At 33.9% G+C, this 20765-nt stretch overlaps 3 protein-coding genes across 8 annotated transcripts; 1 reads left to right on the top strand and 2 right to left on the bottom strand.

The window, feature by feature from the left end:
* The first annotated feature begins 8457 nt into the window (after positions 1–8457).
* Positions 8458–13494, top strand: LOC105803058 (bifunctional 3-dehydroquinate dehydratase/shikimate dehydrogenase, chloroplastic). 2 transcript variants are annotated; one of them, XM_052624627.1, is made up of 10 exons: positions 8458–8952; positions 11032–11140; positions 11299–11517; positions 11607–11947; positions 12032–12095; positions 12222–12330; positions 12445–12600; positions 12693–12841; positions 12959–13118; positions 13258–13494. In XM_052624627.1, exons 1-10 carry the CDS (start codon positions 8747–8749, stop codon positions 13299–13301), a joined length of 1557 nt encoding a protein of 518 aa, XP_052480587.1. In that variant the 5' UTR covers positions 8458–8746; the 3' UTR covers positions 13302–13494. The 2 variants fall into 2 exon arrangements, with proteins under 2 accessions (XP_052480587.1, XP_012490463.2); XM_012635009.2 differs by having other exon boundaries at positions 12956–13118.
* On the bottom strand, positions 13454–15685 carry LOC105803062 (zerumbone synthase). The gene is made up of 3 exons (XM_012635014.2): positions 15530–15685; positions 15214–15291; positions 13454–14321 (listed from the first exon to the last, which is right to left on the bottom strand). The coding sequence occupies exons 1-3, from the start codon at positions 15547–15549 to the stop codon at positions 13517–13519; spliced, it is 903 nt and encodes a 300-aa protein (XP_012490468.1). The 5' UTR covers positions 15550–15685; the 3' UTR covers positions 13454–13516.
* A 1294-nt stretch (positions 15686–16979) lies between these two features.
* On the bottom strand, positions 16980–19212 carry LOC105803063 (U1 small nuclear ribonucleoprotein C). Of its 5 annotated transcripts, none has more exons than XR_001136357.2 (7): positions 19049–19212; positions 18894–18936; positions 18669–18710; positions 18310–18580; positions 17877–18187; positions 17577–17666; positions 16980–17291 (listed from the first exon to the last, which is right to left on the bottom strand). XR_001136357.2 is itself a non-coding variant. In XM_012635017.2 (6 exons), the coding sequence occupies exons 1-5, from the start codon at positions 19054–19056 to the stop codon at positions 17925–17927; spliced, it is 627 nt and encodes a 208-aa protein (XP_012490471.1). In that variant the 5' UTR covers positions 19057–19212; the 3' UTR covers positions 16980–17291; positions 17877–17924. The 5 variants fall into 5 exon arrangements, 2 of the variants coding, with proteins under 2 accessions (XP_012490471.1, XP_012490473.1); XR_001136358.2 differs by having other exon boundaries at positions 17889–18187; XR_001136356.2 differs by having other exon boundaries at positions 17577–18187.
* Positions 19213–20765: the final 1553 nt, after the last annotated feature.

Here is a 20765-nt window from a genome sequence, read left to right as displayed (position 1 = left end):
TGTGATAAGGACTAAATTGTAAAAATGTGAAAGTTTAGGGGAAAATGTGTAAAATAGCCCTAATATGTGTTTTGGACTAAATTAAATAAATAGTTGATTAACTAAGCTAATTTTGATAATATATAGATCAAGATAAGTCGAGATTGGGATTAGATTGGGGAAAAGGAAAAGTGAACGAATAGTCGATAATTTCCATCCGAGCAACTCAAGGTAAGTTCATATAATTAGAATCAAACTTTCATTTAATTGCAATTGTATGAAATGAATATGTATATATATATGTGTGTGTGAATTGAATGGTTGAAATAAACGATATTAAATTGCTTAATTTGAAATATATTGAGTAATATCGATCCCTATTTGAACTATAAGAAATTGTAGGATACGAGTGAGAGGTCACTAGGGTTACCATTTTGGTCGAGCTCCTATATTTATTGCGGACTCACCACAACTCGTATGAGCTTACCGATATATCAACTCTTATGAGCTTACCGTTTCAGCTCGATTGAGCTTACCATTCTTCAGCTCGGAATGAGCTTATCGATCATGGCTGGAAAGAGCAGAAATGATAATGAATTGACAGATTACCGATTAATGCACATAGCGTGTATCACCCGAGTATCCTTCGATGTTTCATTAGGTTCAACGGGCATTATACTGTTACCGATTATATGATTAAGAATGAAATGGAATATGATCTTTGTGAATTGTATAGATGAAATATGATATGTGTTATGAGGACGTATTGCAATAGCCCGATTTTTAGTGGTGTCAGAAATAGTGGTTTGAGGCCACTAAATTCGACGAGTAAGTTCGTAAATTTTATTATTTAATATTTACGAGTCAAATGTGATTTTTTTTTTTTAAAATTCATTCCCGGGACTCCGTTCCGGTAAATCAAATTTGTAAATATTTTTAATAAATATTTACGAAGCTAGTTGTGTAGTTAATTAGGTTTTGAATAGGTGAGTTTGACTTAATTAAGGTTAATTAATTAAAAGGACTAAATTAAATTGATTGTGAAAGTTTAATTATGAAATAGAAAAATCAAGGGACTAAATTAGTAAATAAACCAAAATGTGACACTTGTGTGCTAATAATAAAATACATGTGTAATAAAATATATACATACATTTGAAATAAAATGTATAATTTACTTATTATTTAAGTATAAGATATTTCAAAGTTAAAATATTATTATTATATTATTATATATATAAAACAAAAGAAAGAAAAGAAATAAGAAAGAAACAGAAAGCTTAAAGGAAAGAAGGAAAGAAAAAAAGGAAAATTGGGGTTTTGAAGTTCCCGACTTAATTGGTAAGTCAAATTAGTCAATTTTCTTATAATTTTGATGTTTTGGAATCCTAGAACAAAATACTACTTGATTTATGTTGAAATTTTGAAAGTTAGTAAATTTTAGATGTTGTTCATGTTGAATTAATTGATGAATTAAGGGTTAAATTGATTGAATTTCAAGTTAGGAGTTAGTAAAAGGTTGATTTGTAAAATAAAACATAAGTTTTGAATAGTAGGGACTAAATTGAGAGAATTTCAAAATTAGGGATTTATGGTGAAATTAGAGAGTTAAATTAGTTTAAAGTGGGAATGGAATGAAAATATGAAATTAGTTTTGAGAATAAAAGTTAGTCTCGGTTCAGGGACTAAATTGGAATTTAGGCAAATATTGAGTAAAATTTGAAATATTTAATGTGAGATTGAATGGTGTTGTATTGATGATTTTTAATTGTTTTAATTCCGTAGCTAGCGTTGTACTGAAATTCTCGACTAAAAAGGGAAAAAATATAGTCGACGAGGAATAGCTCAGAATTCCTGGTTTATATTTCTATAATCTGAATCTAATTATTAATTTTTGTATTTTGATTAAATGTTATAGTAAGTGATTGAGGTGAGAATTATTGTGTTTTACAATTTAAATGGATTGTCTTGATATGTGATGAAATTATATTAGTTTAACTGAATTGGAATATATATATTATGAATATATATGTGTGTGTAAATGTGAAATTGTGCAAATATGATAATTGGATTATTTTTTATATGTATAAAATTCAGTTTTAATGCCCAAGTAGACGAAATTTAGAACTACTGGGATATTAGTGGCATGCCATTAAGGAACTTTAGCGCGCTATCTGATTATTAGCACATTGGTGCTCTCTGATTACTAGCACGACAATGCTCTCTGTTTAGCACATCTGTGCTCTCTGTTTAGCACTTTAGTGCTCTCTATTCATTAATGCATAATAATGCACCTCTGTATTTGTTCCGTATATCCAGTGTGTTCTATAAAATCTACTTTGGGCTAAGAATATGAAATAGTAAACTGAAAATAGAATGTGAAATATGTTGTAAATACATGGAATACACGAGTTATATATTCATAAATTGATCGTGGAATGGATAGTGCCATTGTTTAAATGACACGTGAATAAATTATGGAAAGGTATTACATATAGCAAGTGATGACAATTGAGTATTGTGTGATTTTAAATGTTCAATTGTGCTTAACATTTTATTATACATATTTTATTGTTTTATTTTTTAAAAAATTTGGATTATAGAAATACCACTGAGTTTTTACTCAGCGTACGATTTTGTTTTTCGTGCATAGGTTAAGTAATTAAGTCTGATCGTTGATTCAGCATCCAACAGCGATCCCAAACTCAAATATGGTGATGTTTATTTCTTTGTGTCGGCATGTACCTAGAGTGTCTAAATATTAGTTATTTTGTGGTTTGATTGTAAATGAAGTTATAAAATCTATTTTGGAGAGTATATAATTTGGATTAAAATGATGCTTTGATGACTTGTTTTGATGATATAAAATGTTTGAGATTTCTGTCTGTTTGATCTGTAATCTCCGGTAATGCTCCGTAACTCGATTCCGGCGGGGGATACTATATGAAATGTATAAGCTAGTTTATGGGAATATGTTTTTGGTTACTTTAGCTTATTGTATAGTTATGTGTTTTGATGTTCTTAAGCCATGAGATTTGGCTTAATTGTTATAATGGTCAAATGTGTATAAGATGATATGTTTTGGCAAGTTTGCTTATGAAGGATTTGATGCATATGATAATAGTGGTATGTGATGAGTTGGTGATTGAAAAATGCTTGAATGTTATTTGATATTAGGATAGGTATGAGGTTGAATCATATTAGTTTGATATGTGTTTAAATGAACAAATGGTATTGATTTGATAATGTAAATGATTGGTTTTAAAATGGCATATATGTGCATTGAAATGGTTGTTTATAGTTGCTTATATTGTTTGTGAATTTAGTACTATATGAATGGTTTAGGTACATGTGTTTTAGGGTGTGAAAAGTGGCTTAAACCAAGCCTATTTCATGCCACACGGCTTGAGTACATGGGCGTGTGACCCTTATTCGAAATTTTTTCTAAGTTTTCTCAAAACTTTTATATGTTATCGATTCAGTCCCAAACGTATGAATTAAGCTTTGTATACTTGATTTAAGCATGTTATGAATATGAATGATTGATAATTACTGAAATGAAATGACATTTGTTAAATGTTTGATGAATTATCGATCTGAACTGAGTTGAAAGTCTGGTAATGCCTCTTACCCTATTCCGGCGACGGTTATAGGTTAGGGTGTTACAATTTAAGTATATATATCATATTATAATAATAAAAGAAAAGAAAAAGAAAGAAAGAACAAACGAAATAGAAGGGAAAAAGAAAGAAAAAGGAAAGAAAATGAGAAAGACCAAAGCTAGGGTTTCGAAGTTTCAAGCTCAATCGGTTAGTTAATTTAGTCCATTTTCTTGTAATTTTTATGTTTTTGGAATCCCAGTATTAAATACTACTCGACCCATGTAGAAATTTTAGAAATTATTCAGTTTTTAAGTGCTGTCTATGTTGAAAAATTTTAGTATTAGGAACTAAATTGATAGATTTTTAAGTTAGAAATAGAAAATGATTAAATTGTAGAACAAATAGTAAATTTTGTGTAATAGGGACTAAATTATGAAAAATTTGAAATTTAAGAATTTATGTGAAAATAGGGAGTTGAATCTAGTTTAAAGTGGAAATTGAATGAAAATATAGAATTGGATGTGAAGAAATAAAGTTAGTTTCGATTTAGGGACTAAATTGGAATTTAGGTAACTATTGAGTAAAAAATAAAATATTAAATATGTGATTGAATTGTGTTGTATTAATGATTTTTAATTGTTTTAATTCCGTAGCTAACGTCGTACCAGAACCCTCGACTAAAAAGGGAAAAGATAAAGTCGACGAGGAATAGCTCGAAATTTCTAGTTTGTATTTATATAATCTGAATTTAGTTGTTAATTGTTATAATTCAATTTAATGTATATGGTAAGTGTTGAGGTGAGAATTATTGTGTTTTGCAATTGAAATGGATTGATTTAGTATGTGATGAATTTATTGAATTTATACTGATTGAATGGGTATATATATATTGAATATATTGATTATTTGAATTGAAATGAATATTGGTTGTATTTGAAAAGTGAATTGGAACCCTATTAACTGTATCGGGCTGAGTTGGATATAGATGGCATGCCATAGGATTGGAAGAGTTCAGGGATTTCTTCGACTTCGAGTCGATGAGACACTGGGTGTCAATTTACTACTTCGGATTAATTCAATGAGGCACTGGGTGCCAATTTACTTTGGTTTAGCCGATGAGACACTGGGTGTCAAATTATTTCTTCGAATTATCCGATGATACACTAGGTGCCAAACTGGTGCGTTTTGGTTGGATCCATGTATCCGTCCGAGTCCGAGTCGTGTTAATAGGGGTAAATGAATAATAAAGTTTTATGATTGATATTGAAATGGCATGGTATGGAAAATGGAAGTGAAATAGTGAATTGGAAATAGAATGTTGAATATGTTGCAAATATAAGTAATATATGAGTTATATGAATATGAAATGAATAATGAAATTGTGTAATGAAATGTGAAATAAACTGTGAAAATTTATTTATATAACAAGTATGAGAATTGAGATATTTGTGAAACAAATGAAATATGATATGGTTGTTGTAATAATAAAAATTAATATGTGCTTATAATTAAATTGTGCATATGATATTATCTTGTCTTTAATATTTGGATTATAGAAATGCCACTGAGTTTTTACTTAGCGTACAGTTTTGTTTTCCTTGCGCAAGTTAGGTACTTAATTTTGATCGTCGATTCAACATCCAACAATGGTCCCAATCTCAAACGTGGTGATGTTTATCCTTTTGTATCGACATGTACCTGGGGTGTCTAACTATTAACCATTTTGTGGATTGATTGTAAATAAGATTATAAGTTAATATTGGTTGGTTATATACATATAAATATGTGTTTATGTTTGAGGTCATATTATGGCATGTTTAAGTTAATGTTTAAACGAACATGAAATAGGAAAAATAGATTGAATTTGGCATGTTTACAAATTAGACTTGAATGATACTTTGATGATATGATTTGATTATATAATTGTGGTACCAATGAGGATACATTGGTTAGACACCTATGATGTATGTTTTGATATGATTTGGATGTGGGTTGGAGGTGTTACAGAAAAGATGTCATTATTTTCCATTTGCCCCTCCTGTCACATATTGCTCACTTGCCCTTGAATTTCTCCAAATGAGATTTTGTGGCGTGATAGTTCACACCGTTCTTGAAGTTGTATCGCTTCAGTGGAACAAGAAAAGCATTTTTGCTAGGGCACTCTATGCCAACTTCCAATACCTGGACATTTGACGATGAGCTTGCATGGTCAGGTGTTCTATACGGGAGCTGTCGAAACTCTAAACCACTCTCAGTGGAGAAGCTGATATTGGTCATGTGGGGCAGAGGTTCATATGCCCTGAATCATGAATCTAGATCTGGAGCATTGTCCGAACCATCATTGTCAAAGCTGCAAGGTTCTGGCTTAGTTGGAACATGCTCTTATTCAGAAAAAAGTGCTACTTCCAAACCATCTGGACCGGACTGTATATTTGGATCGAGGTCTGACTCTGATCCATCAACAGCATTCACTACCTCTTTTTCTTCGACTACATTTTCTTCCTCAACTGCATCTTCATTGTCATCTTTAATCAAAGGGTTCAATATACCCTTGTCAGACCTGATCGTAGGGAGTAAGTCATCAGTTCTTTTATACCGAATGTGCTCGGTAAAATCTACACCGGATTGCCAACTGGTGTAAGTTGATATCCCCTTGGTATAAGTGCTTTCGCCCCAAGATATCGAACCACCGAAGTTGAAATTGAATGCACTAACTGAATGTCATGTTTGGGTGTCGAGGTTTGGGTTACGCTCAAACCCCAACTGATAGTGATCGTCGAAGTTGAAATCAGTTCCTGAAACCAAAGAATGTTTACCCATTAATGATTTAGGGACATCATAATAGGAGCTTTATAACAAACTAGTGAACCCACCACACAACCATGTAGTAAGACTTTCCACTTCTACTTCGAAACCCGCATTAGCCGCAACAGTGGTCGAAGATGGGCCAGCTCCATCAACCTCAGCAAACTTCACATACAACTCTGTTATAGCATTTCCACTTGAGTAGTGCGATGATATGACCACCTCCAGCTCAAGCTCGTCTTTCACATCAAATAGCTTAAGCTCGAAATTCTTCCCCGGCTCGAACCTCTAACTTTCCTTATGATTCTTACTTGAGATTCCCAAGGTCAGGATACTTTTGAAAGACCTTTAATGGAAATGGTAAGAAAGCTCGCCCATCTATTCGATGAAAAAGTCTCTCATGAGACGCGTTTTCGACCACAAGAATTTTTTCCTTTGCAATCTCACCCCTCCCTCGTGCCTAAAAAAGGGGTGTTCCCCCTCTATACTCCATCATCCCTAAACCAATCATCTCTCCCAACCTCCATCCCTCTACTTTACAATATTTCTCTCCCTCGGTTTTTTTCCCCGCTTTAGTGTTAAAAATTTCCATCGCTAATAAAATTTTCGGTTTGAGGTATTCTTAAATCGTCGGTGATGTGATATTACTCCAAGACACACACATTTCATATGTTCTGCCGAGATGGGACCGTTACCTCGAAAACCTATCTTATGGAAGTCAGGTTCCAGAGTGATTTTGTTTTATACGGTCATGGGTGGAAGTTTATGTAGAGGTCTCAATCAATAACCGTTATGAAGTCATGGATCAAAGTATAACAGGGGAGCCAGTTGACAGTCATTATACGGGCACAAGCTCAAACTTTTCGGATACCTGAAGATTTTACCTTATAATATCATACAGAAGTTTGAGGGCATAATCATAGGGAAAAACTGTAAGGCTTCCCGTTATAATCGACGTAATTTTTTTCTTCATTTCCACACAGTCAGTATCTTTAACCTTCCTTCTTATTCGAAGGTCGGCACTGCCGTAGACGTAAGAGAACTCTCAAGTAGGTAGCAGCTGTTGCGGTGCAGTAAAAGTGATGCTCCTTTCGGGGTGACAACAATTGTCTTTATTAAACAACCCATTAATAACTACAATCGTCGTCGCATCAACCCGAGTTTGACCTCTATTATGCCTGAACATCTGCTCTCCACCTGAAAGCCCTCTTATGTCCACCTCGGTGTCAGCCTTCGAATGAAAATGAAAGGTTAAAGATACCGGTTGTCTAGAAATAGAGAAAAAAATTATGTTGATTACATTGGAAAACCCTTCATTTTTTCCTCTGATTATGTCACCAATCTTATGTATGGCATATATAAAACATCATTTGTAGGTCTCCAAAAAGCTTGAACTCGCGACCGCATAACGGCCGTCAATTGGCCCTCGATTATACTTGAACCTGTAACCGCATCACGACCGCTAATTGGGACCTCCACTTAGACTTCGACCCGTGACTATATCAAGAATTGTCACCCTGAAACCTGACTTCCATAGGATGGGTTTCTGAGATAATGGTCCTATCCCGACATGACCTATGAAATGTATGTGTTTTGAGACGCATTATCGCATCCTCAGCCCCTAAACTTTCATAGTTTCACTCCTAAAACCTTAAACCCTAAGTCCTAACAAAAAATCCTAATCTTAAAAAAAATTTAAAAACCCGAGAAGAGAGTGTGAAAGCGCTCCTAACTAGACACACTTTTATTCTCTCTCCGAAAACGGTCTATTTCCCTAATTTAAAAAAAAAAGGCCTAAAAGGTCAATTTAAAAAATCAACATATATCAACAATTTAGCCCCTATATTTAATCTATTTAATATTTCTATTTGATATATTAATGGTGTATAACTTTATATACTATTAATTAATTAAATGTTGACCTATGATAAAAAAAAATTATTCAATTCAATTTTATTTTTATTGGTGTCACATAATTTAATTAATTTATTGATAATGCATAATACTATACATTGTGAATACATAAAATATAAATTCTATAATATATACTTGTTTCTTTATAAATGAAAAACGCACAAGCACCGACAGGTTAGCAAGTTCTTCCGTGATCTAAGGAATCGAGTCACACAGAGTTAAGGAAAAGGGACCATGTATGTATGAATGAATGATAGTACTGACACATGCTCACTGTTTTCTGCTTATATTTCATTTTCTGGTTTCATTTCTTCTCCCCAAAAAGGCTGCTTGTGCTTGCCAAACACATTCCGCCCTCCCTCCACCTACAAAGTTTAGTAGCCTATTTTAGGGACACGCCATAACTGACATTCTAGCTAGCTAGCAAGTTTTTGATTTCTTCTGGGATGGACGTGAAGAACGATGTGGTGGTGTGCACCCCGTTGGAATTTGAGAGCTTGGAAGAAATGGTGGCGTCCATGGAGAAAGCAAAGGCTGAAGGTGCAGATGTTGTGGAACTTTGCATGGCGTCCATGGCAGCCCCTTACCTTTCTCATCAAGTAGTTGACCAACTTCTTGAACGAAAAACTCTTCCTGCTATTGTCTCCTTCAGGTAACTAAATCTTCTTTACCTATATATATATATCCCCGGATGCAAACCCCAAAAAATCCAAACACACGATGGTGTCTCTCTTTGTTGCGGTTTTCTTATATCTACACAAACCAGCAACAAATATATGCGCTTCTCCATATATATAATATTTAATTAACCAAGAAAAAGTTATCACCTAATCTAATGAAGAACAGCTAAACGTACTGTCGAGTTCTTACAATAGAAGTTCGAAATACATTTTACTTTTTCTACTCGACTAAATTAATTAATTTTTATACATTTGATCAAATAGTAAATTAATTTTTTGTTAACAATTTTATCTATTTTTACTATTAAAATTTGATTCATGTATGTCCGTATGAGGTATGTGTCATGTTAATTGTTTGGTTATTCCATCAACTATACCAATTTTTAGCAATAGTATTGAATGAATTTTTTAACAAAATGATCAATTTACTCTTTAATTTATCGTACAGGACTAATATGTCCATTTTTTAGTAAAATAAGTAAAATGCAATTTAACTCTTAGTACATAGACCTCTATGATACTTTTACGGAAGAAAACATAGAGCTAAATTTGAATTATAAATTTTTTGAAGAGCTAAAATGTAATTTTCTCATTATATTTATATAAAATTTTATAAATTTTAAAGATTAAACCATAAACTTTCCATCTTGACGAGCTAGAATTGAATTTTAAATTTTAAAAATAATCAAATATACTTGTACCATTAAATTTATGAAAATTTCGAATCCAAACTATTTATGAAGAACATGAAAACCTAACTAATAAATCACAACTTGAGGTTTAAAAAAACTTTATAATTTTTAAAAAAGAATAACAATTTTTCAATTTAGTGGTGAATGCCTAGCACCTCCCCTACGGGAAAGAATTGTATGAAACTATGATTCCACATCATTCTTATCCCTTTATGATAAGAGAATGACAAATCAAATTTTTACTCCTGATTTTCTGTTTTTTTCCTCTTGAAAAAAATTCAAATCTAACTAAAAAAGCTAAAAATCAGGAGGAAAAATCTGATTTGTCATTCTTCTATTGAAAAAGGAATGGGGAATCACAGTTTTATACAATCCCTTCTTCTAACTCTACCTCTAGGAGTTTATTTATTATTACAAATTTCTTTTTAAAAAAAATGAGATAAGTTGTGAACTTTTAAGAATATTTTCAAACTCGCTTAATAATTACAATAGTGGATCTTTTTTCAATTACCTTTCTACTTTTCAAACGGGAAGTCGAATGAGAAAGAATAAGCGAAATTTAGAAAATAAATGCAATTCAAAATTAAGGGGGAAAAATAGAAATTTTAAGGATTCTTTATATATGCATAGATTGTAGTTATCATCGTCAGAATATAAGTTGAAATTTTTAAAAGCAAGGAAAAAGGAAACTCCATGATTATAGTATCATAGTACAACGCTGAATTGGCACATGCAATTTGCCATTGGCCCTTCAACTAAAGAAACAGAGGGCTAGGGTTGAATGAGACATGCAGACGTGTCTGGACAAATTTCAACATACAATAAACGAAACAAGGACACCCCAGCTACTTATTAAATAAGGACAAGCGCTTTGCTTTCCCATTGAAGCCTCCAGACGACGCATTCAACATGAAGGATAATTGGTCCCCTCTTAATTTTGATATTTTTTTTAAAAAAAGTTAGATTAAATTAATTATTATCAAGTAAGTAATTAAAAATGATTAATTATAATATTAGTGTTTTCCCTACTTAATTTTGATTGGTATAATATCAAATTTAGCTCTCCATATTTTATATATTTTGTATAAATATTGTCGAATGTTTTAATGTTACGGGCTAAATTTGTTAACTTAAAATTAAATTGATAGAATGTGTAAACTTTGAGAGTTAAATTTGTTACTATACCAATAAAAAAATATGATTATTGGTCAATTGTTCACTTTTGAAATTGACAAAGATTAAATTGCTTTAATCTTTTTAGAGGGGTCAATTTGCTCAATATCAAAATTGAAAGGGCAAAGAGGTCCTTTTACCTTAAAGAGTACCAAAAAAAAAAAAAGTTTACCATTTGAGTTACAGGCTCAAATCATCCCGGACCTTGAGCAAGGGAGGTTGCTATGACACTTGCCTGAAAGTTTTGAAAAGGGCACTAGAGCTTGATGTTGAATTCGTTGAAATGGACTATGAGGTATTATTCATCTATTCATATTGCTTGTTCTGCACCGTATGATAAAATCAACATTTTATTACATACCCATAAGCCATCTTGTTGCGTAATAACTTGTTGAACAAGAAAGTTCTAATTTCGATGCAATTGAGTGGACAGAATTGGAACTTTTTTACCAGGTAGCTTGTGAGGTGAATATGGCAGAATATTTGCACAACCGTTCAAATACCAGAATCATAGTATCCAACTATGTAAATGATGGGAGACCTTCAGTAGAAAAGCTTGTCGATATAATTGCATGCATGCAAGCCACAGGAGCAGATGTTATCAAACTTGATCTCTGTGTTGATTACATTACAGATTTAGCACCAATCTTTACAGTTCTCACTCATTGTCAGGTACTCAGCATTCAACTTCAATATGACATACTAGAATAAGGAATGCTCTCTTCAATGGTGAGTGAAACCTATGAATCTTTTTTCACCAGGTGCCATTGATTGCTATGGCAGTTGGCAACAGTGGTCTGATAAGCCAACTGTTAGGACCAAAATTCGGTGGTTTTTTAGTATATGGATCTCTCGGAGGAAAACCAGTCCCTGGATTACCTTCTCTTGTCAGTCTTAGACAAGTTTATAAGCTCGAATATACAAATGTGGATACGAAAGTTTTTGGCCTCGTCTCAAATCCAGTTGCTCATAGTAAAGGCCCTATTCTTTACAACCCTACCTTCAGACATATGGGATATAATGGAATTTACGTTCCTATGCTTGTTGATGATATTGAGGAGTTCTTTGAAACCTATTCAGGCTCTGACTTTGCAGGTTTCAGGTATATACAAATGTTAACCTATGAAGAGCAGCAGGACAGATCTGTATGATATAAGTAACATTTGCCAATTCTTGAACTTTGCAGTGTTGGAATCCCACATAAGGAAGCAGCAATCAGGTGCTGTGATGAGGTCCATCCAATAGCAAAGGTCCAAAAAATTTTCTCATTGTATTGGCTTTAGATTTGTGGTAAACAAATGGGTAAAATGTTGATCTATGGTATGCCTTGGTCCCAATGGAGATTCTGACGGCATGCAACATCGTTTGTGAATCAGTCTATAGGAGCAGTGAACACTATAGTAAGGAGGCCCATGGATGGGAAGCTAATTGGTTATAACACAGACTGTGAAGCTGCTATCTCTGCTATAGAGGATGCACTAACAGGTACATGACACATTGTATCTTTAATACTTCACTGCCCATTGTACGGCCTATAGAGCTTCAGAGATAATCAGTTACGATAAAGGTCGCTTATTCATATTTCCTTGGCATGGACAGATAGGAAGGTTAGCAGCAAAGGAGTGCCCAATAGTACTTCTTCCTTGATATCCGGAAGAACATTTGTTTTGATTGGAGCAGGAGGTGCAGGAAGGGCACTAGCTTTTGGTGCTAAATATAAAGGGGCCAGAATTGTCATTTTCAACCGCGATTACAGTAAAGATTACGTTACCAGTCTCCCCTTCATGCCAATCCTTTTTTTGTTTCTGTGGAGCTTTGACATCCTTTTAATGACGATTCTTGTCCAGAGAGAGTAAAAGCCCTCGCTGATGAGGTTTCTGGGGAAGCATTGCTGTATGAAGCTTTAGAGATGTTCCGCCCGGAGACAGGGGCGATCCTTGCAAACGCATCTGCCATTGGAATGGAACCAAATTCACATCAAAGTCCTGTTTCCAAGGTGTTTCTCTCTTTTTCGTTATACAAGTCAAATTCATTCATGATTCATCATCATATCCTTCATGTTTTCATGTTTTCATGTTTTCATGTTTTCATGTTTTCATGTTTTATTAAGGAGGCTTTGAGAGCATATGACTTGGTTTTCGATGTGGTTTACACTCCGAGAAACACACAACTCTTGAAGGAAGCTGCAGAGGTCGGAGTCACTACTGTGAGTGGTGTTGAGATGTTTGTCAGGCAAGCTCTTGGCCAATTCAGGCTGTTCACCGGTGGCTCAGGTAATAATAATAATCTTCCTTAATTACCTCTACAACATTGCACTTTACATTCTTCTTCCATCTCCTGTCCCGTTTCCGGTTAAAATTGCCTGAAATAGCAGCATAACTGCGTTATTTCTAACCTTATGATCCTTTGCAGCTCCTGAAGACTTGATGAGAAAACTAGTAATGGAACAATTCTGAAATCAGCAACCCACTGCTCAAAATGACAGTATCTTTCTTCTGTTGGTTTTTATGGTGTTCCCATTAATTTCCTCAAATATGTATATATATAGTACATAAAGTACCTTGCTTTGTATGCATCTTATGGATGACTATATGATCTGTGTAAGTAGTTTCTATTGTAAATGGTTATATATAGCTGAATCTTATTATATATCCTTTGAGTAGCAATAATGTTACAACACCTGACCTGGTGCAGGGAATTCCAATCTCTTAAATGATGTAAAACCTCCATCTACCACCAAATTATGCCCACTAACATACTTTCCATCATCTGATGCAAGATAGACTGCAGCATCGGCAACATCACTTGGTTCCAATGCTGCTTCGCCTAGCACACCAAGTTTATGTATCATTCTTGCAAGTTGCTCGGCGTCAATGTGTGGATAAATCCGGCTCATCTCGTTTATTGTAAAAGGAGTAGGAACCGCAAAAGGTGATATGCAGTTGATGCGGATTCCATACCGGCATAGCTCTGCTGCCGTGGACTTAACAATTCCTAGAACAGCAGACTTGGAAATGCTATAAGTATGTTGAGCTAGTCCGCCCATGATTCCTGTGACACTAGCCGTGCAGAGAATGGAGCCAGCTCTACGAGGGATCATCACACGTGCGGCATGTTTGATTCCGGCCAAGGCTCCTCGCACGTTGATGTCCATGACTTGGTTGAAAACAGCAAGGTCAAGGTCAGCGATGCTTGGAGTAGTGTAGCAAGGTACCCCGGCATTGTTGTACATCACATCCAATTGCTTGTGTTGGGAGATTACAAAATCAACAGCATCAGAGATATCCGATTCTTTTGTTACATCACAGGGAATAAAGGTGGCATTGGGTCCAAGTTGTTTCGCAGTTTCTTGGCCGAGACGGTGTTGTATATCGGCAATGACAACTTTGGCACCATTACTGATGAATTTTTCCGCAGTTGCCTTTCCAATACCGCTTGCTGCCCCAGTGATTAATGCTACTTTGCGTTCTAGCTTCCTTTGATAGCAATATACAAATAAGAAAATATTTTAATTACAGCAGATTACAGGGAAAAAAATTTAAATACAGTACTTTATGTGTAATTAAAAACATCAGATATCACACAAATCAAAAAATGAAAAAAACTGGGGGCAGTGGCCGAAGATATTGCCCCAGAGCAATGCACATGGAATCTAAAACCTCTAACATATAAAGGATCTATACGGTGCATTACTCTTTAGCGAGTCAAGAAGCGCATTCAATCTCTCCTCAGAGTTAGGGATAAAACCATGAGAGTGTGTGTTGAGAGACCAAGCTATTCATTTTATGCATTCAGTCTCTCCTCAATGACTTGTGCTGCTATTCCCTCCCTGGGGAATGTTTTAGTTTGGAAAGGGTCCCATACATGAAGGCAAAGTAATTACAAGAAAATAGTTGCAGGGAAAGCAATTAAGATATTAGTATCATTTTTGTATGAATCATCTTGGAAAGTAGTGGTAGGATTAGTGGCATCCAGGTGGGATTTGGTTGAAATATACAAATGGCAGAAAAAGGATGGGTGACAAACACCTCTTATAAAAGAACAAAACAAAAACAAACCTCTTACTAACAAACCAACAAGAGAGAATTTTGTATAGAAAAAACAAAAGCTACCTAATCGTCTCATGGGGTATCTTCCAAAGCTCTGACGTGATTTGTTTAGTTTTGGAAATATAAGAAAAATATATTTTTTTAATAGATTTTGGGAGGACATGGTGTGGGGGCATCTTCCACAGCTTGTGTCTGGATAACTCCCCAAGGTTTTTTTTTTGAAACATGGAAATGCAATGCTATAAAGATTATATAACAAACAATCATTGTAATAAAAATATGATGTAAAAAGAAGAAGGTTTGGAAACCTTTGCCATACCTTCCAGTTTGTGTAGATAGTTCCCTGTTTAAAATGGTAGGAGCAAGTGAAGAAGCTCTACACACCAACACATTTTTTCTGTTTCCAAAGTACCAAAACAAAACATAAGCTGCACTTCTATCTCCACATATATGCATAACATATATATATATATATATATATTTAAAAGACATAGAGTCCAACCAATGAAGGAGCTGTATAAACAGGGTTTGCGTTTTTATATGAACCTGTAACTGAAAAAATGACTTTGAATTCGCAAAAGAAGAAGAAGAATACCAAATACTCTGAATGAAAAAAAAAACATGAAGAAACAAACCTTGATGCAATCCTGAACATGGTTATATCAGGGGAAATTATGGTGTTTGAGAGCGAAGGGGAAAGTAAGGTGAGCAAACTATAACCAAGAGGCCTTAGTAATTAAATAGAAATGGTTGGTCAAATTGCAAGGGTAATATTGTCATGGGATTACTGAAATGTTTTCTTTTGCTTCTTTTGACTTCTTCCAGTTTCAAAAATTATAAAGAAATTTTCATTAAAAACCAAAGTGGGTAGCATCTGGTAACTGGACAAAAGAATTAACCCAAAAAATCTTAGTTTTTTATAGAGAAATAAAGGGATGTAACTCACAGAATGATAAAAGATTGTACTAACCCTTGTTGCATTTGAAGTTCCACCTTTCAATATCGTTTGCAAATTATATATTTCTACAGTTTTCACATTAAACAAGCTTCAATCGAAGCTCAGGTTATAAGCAACAGCATTGCATTGCATTGACATTAATTCAACTTTACCAAGGATTGTTTGGGCTTTACCGATTAGGTCCCCATTTTATTTTTATTATGAGGTCCCGCCTATGATCCATAGAGTAAAATAAGTCAAAATTTCATTCTTCTATGAAAAAAATTGAGTAAAAAGAACTGAACTCGCACCTAAGGGAGAATTATACCACTAAACCAAATACCCTCATAGATATAAGATGAAAATTATTTTTTATAAATCCTATTTATCTCTTCTCATACAAAGCTCCACTTCATTGTTTTGTCACCTTTTCGGTTTAAATTTCTATCATCTAAAAAAATTAGATTTCCAGAAAATGATAATTTCGATTTCATCATGGAAAATCCAATGCTAACAGGAGCTCCATGAGAGTCATCAGTATGGTCATGGAGAGCCGATTTCTTAAGCAAGAGGAATCCATCGTCTACTGACCAAAGAAGGCAAAAAAGTTTGCGTTTAGCGAAGAAACTGTTTGAAGACGAGATCTTTAAGATATACTTGTTTAAATGAAAAAATTAAAGATGATAAAAGAGAATAAAATAAATAAACATAAAATAAACTTCGGAAGAGAATATTTTTTATCATATGACAAAAATCAATCTTTCAAAGTTGAAATGATGAATAAAAGAATATATGTTAGTACAAAATTATATATTTTTCAAATGTTTTATTTTCTTTTTTAGAATCCAATTACTTTTTCTTTTAACCAAGCACACATACAAAAAATAAATTTATTTTTCATCTTCCTTTTTTTTTTGTATCCCTTCTTTCCACCCTACCAACTTAAGAGTTCCAAAATCATTTTAACATCCAAGTTTCACGGACAGGGTTCGAAAATTATCAGGATTAGGATAAGAATTTCTAAGGAATCTCATAAATGCCACTGAAACAGCATGTGTGCCTTCTCTCAAGCCCTTTGACCTTGATAGATAGGTTCACATCTAGGCCGAACAGAATATGAGATTATATCTAAATACAGTAGAATGAGATGCAAGTTCCAACTGCCGCATTATATTTCTGATGCATATATAAACAAATCATCATGGAGCAGCTAGTACATATTTCATTTCTTCACAAATAGCACATACAGAAGCTGTCAGCAACTTCCAACTGCATTACAATCAAAATCTACCTAAAATTCACCTTAATATTTTTTTTTTAAAAAACACTAATGGTGGTACGAAGCTATCCTCCATTCAGCACCCAAAAAGTTTAAGCAATTTAAACGTAAAAATCCCAATACGAAAGCTGAGTGAAATATTATCATCGGACTCCGAAGAATGCCAGCTGGCTCTGGTTGCCTGTAAATGGAGTATGGTAATGATAAAAGTTATCAAAGAGAGACAAAATAAGGTAGAATCATTAGGCCTAGATTCATAAAATATACAGTACGATCCCTCATTATGAGAATAATGCAATCAAAAAGTAATAATTATATTTAAAAACTCATGATATTTTTAGGATCTCACATGATATCTTCAGCTGATCCTTTGTGTTACATTGCAAACTTTAACATAACAAAGAATATAAGTAAAAATATAAATTGAAAAAAAAAAAAAAAGAGTGAAGAATGATGACATATGTACATTATTTTGGTGCAATAGAAATTGTGTCAACCAACCACTGCTAATCCCAAATGGTGAAAAGATAAGCCCACTTTGAACTTCTGCATTGGCCTAAAACATTTGAGACCAGATATTCATCTCCAAACTTTATAAGGTTCCCAAAAGACAAATTCATCCCAAAAATAAACAAAAAACAATATCAAAGCAAAATGAGTCAATGCTTCGGGTCTAATAAACAAACTATCCTTCAAGAAAAATGTTACCGTGAACCCTTACTCATTGGAAAGCCTCACATTCAATAGCACAGATACATGGGCTTACTTAGGTTCTTACTTCAGATATGGAAGCAAAGCAGGCAGTTTAACCAGATTACTGATTAGCTTCAGAAGGCTGTGCATTGGCATTGAAATTGTCAAACCCTCCACTCGCTGGGGCAGCAGGATTGGACTGATACAGTGCTGGTGTTGCCATGGTAGGTGCTGCATTAGAAGAAGTGGGTGTCGTTGCAGTTACAGTAACCGTTGATGGGGGAGCCAATGTAGGAGGTTGTGGAAGGCCATTTATTTGACCAGGGAAGGAAGGTGCACCAGGTGGTGCTACCGTTGGTGGCATGCCTGGAACAGGAACATAACCTGGCAATGTCACCAGAAATGAAAAATATATATTAAATTTCCATCCTCTGTGTATGCAATAGAGATCTAGAATAGAAAAGCCAGCGCCTCGAACTGGTAAGCAGATATGTCTGAAATCTCACCTGGAGCACCTGGAACTGGTCTTGGCAGTACAGGTGGCCTAATCCCAGGGACCATTGGTTGATTTATAGGTAAAGGTGCACCCCTCGGAATAGGCATAACAGGAGTCGGAAGAACAGGAAGTCGAGGTCTCTGAGCCATTAGATGTTGATTGAAAGCAGCTCCAACCTGATGGAAAGCAGCAGCTTGGCCAAGATGTTCCTTGATTCTTTGGTCGATTAAGCTCTGGGTTTGTTGCTCCTCAAATTGCTGGTAGTACGTCCTAACATTTGCCTAAAATTCCAGAAAGAATTCGCAAAAATGTATAATTGACAAGATAAATAAACAAACAAATATAAAGAGAAAATTCTCTAATAAATACCTTGTGTTTGTACCCTGCATTGTGTTGTTTTCTAACTGATGGCTGAAATTTAGAAGCCCACATAAATAATATCAGCATTTTTTTCTAATGCAACAACCCAGATAATAAAACTTTCGACAATTTAACCAAAAAATCTGTTTTAGAGACAAAACATAAGCTGACTACAGTGCATGGACAGGTGAAAAATAAATATAATAAAAAAATAAATGAACAAAATGAACTTACAGAGTCGTGGGTCAAATAAGTGTCGCAATAATCACAGTAATACCTGCAAATTTCAATCCAAATAAACATGTTCATAGAATGTTAATATAAATGTTCTCGTAGCGAGAACGTTAATTTTCTTGTATGATTGAATAAATTGACAAAGAGATCCATACCGAGGCATGACTGTGAGTAAAAAAGGGGGAAAATATCAGAATGGAAGTTGGTTGCAATCGTGAGCTGACCGCTACGGGAGAAAACCCTAGCTCGAAGACGAGGGAAGGAGGAGCAGAAATGGGATTTATGATTTTACCCGATTCTAGAAACTTCGATAAGTGCACGGAGTTGTATAAATATATACGAGTTGTAATGGTGAGTTGCAGGAACCGTGATGATATATCTGACGGTAGCGATTGGCTAATGTCCTCACATTCAACGGTTAGTACTTGTTCGATACTACAATTACAGTTTACAAACCAAAGATGCACCAGCATGACGACGTCGTACCATGACAACTGTATACGACGCGAACTCAGACAAATTCCTCCTGTCATAGCACTGTTGCCTCGTTTAGGCGGATCATTATTGGAGCCAGGGCCCATGGGGACCTTAGCCTCCAAAATTTTGAAACATTTTCATTAAGAATATTTTCTAATCTCATTGAACTTTTTAAAATTTATAGAATTTTTAAGTAGTCCCTCTCAATTTTTTATAAAAATTATAATTAGACTTCTATTTTTTTAATTTTTCATTAAGCTATTTAAAATTTTTAATTTTTGAATTAAATCTTTTAAATTTTTGAAAACTTAATATCAAGATCCACCACTAACCTTTGAACAATAATTTTCTTCTCATTTTGGTATCTATTTTATTAATCTCATACTGGTAATTTAATTATCATATTCGTCTTAGTTTATATCAAAAAATTTGTAAATAAGAATGTGATGAATGGCATGTTTTTGGATGTTTACGACTTTTTAGATAAAATAGGATGAAAATGGTAGCTCATATCAAGGTAGTTGATACTGTATTGATCGATGTATTGTTTTTGTCCTAACATCGATATGTACTAGTATCGGTGTATTTCGATATACGATTTTGAGTTTATCAATGTTATTAAATATTTTTTTACACACATGCATATGTATATTTATAATCTAAGTTATAATTTTTAATAATTGATCTTTTATATACACATGCAAATATATCTCAATTACATCCATATAAGGATTTACATGTAAATAAAAAGTTTTAAAATCATTAATTAAGTTAAATTACTCAATTTAGTAACTATAATTTAATTTCAAATGTAATCATAAAAAATTAAAATGGTTAAGATTAAAAAAAATAAAAAATTGCATACCAACCAAGTTTATATGCATTGATATTGTTCAAAACACATTAAAACAGTTGAAACACGTCGAAATTTTAAACGGAACAAGATATCGACTGCTTGGTACTCATTTAGGGTGGGTTTGGATGGACGACTGGGTGCGGTGCAGTGCGTTTAACTTACTTTTCGTTTCATGCTACAGTATCAAATCCCACCATCACTGCTGTTTTTACACTAATCGCAAATAAATATACCGTCCATCTAAACCCACCTTTAGAACTGGATTAATACATTATATTTTTATTAAATTTAGAATTGAGTCTCCATTGGCTAAAATGGTTATTATAGCATTGCTCGTTACTTTTCCCTTATTTTCCAAATTTGGTGTATTTTTTGTCAATTATTTTTCTCCCAATAGTATGGTTTACTTATAATTGTGGTAATTGATGGGAAGATTAGTAGTTTCATCTGAATTTATTATTCTATGTTTAGTTTCCTTTTTTGTTTTGGCATCACATTGATGTTTTTAGCTTTAGGATCCTTTTGGATGAGCATTTACT

The sequence above is a fragment of the Gossypium raimondii genome, chromosome 11 (genome assembly GCF_025698545.1).
Source record: "Gossypium raimondii isolate GPD5lz chromosome 11, ASM2569854v1, whole genome shotgun sequence".
Lineage (NCBI taxonomy): Eukaryota > Viridiplantae > Streptophyta > Magnoliopsida > Malvales > Malvaceae > Gossypium > Gossypium raimondii.
Note: the sequence above shows the minus strand (reverse complement) of the source record. Positions and strands in the feature narration are given on the sequence as shown.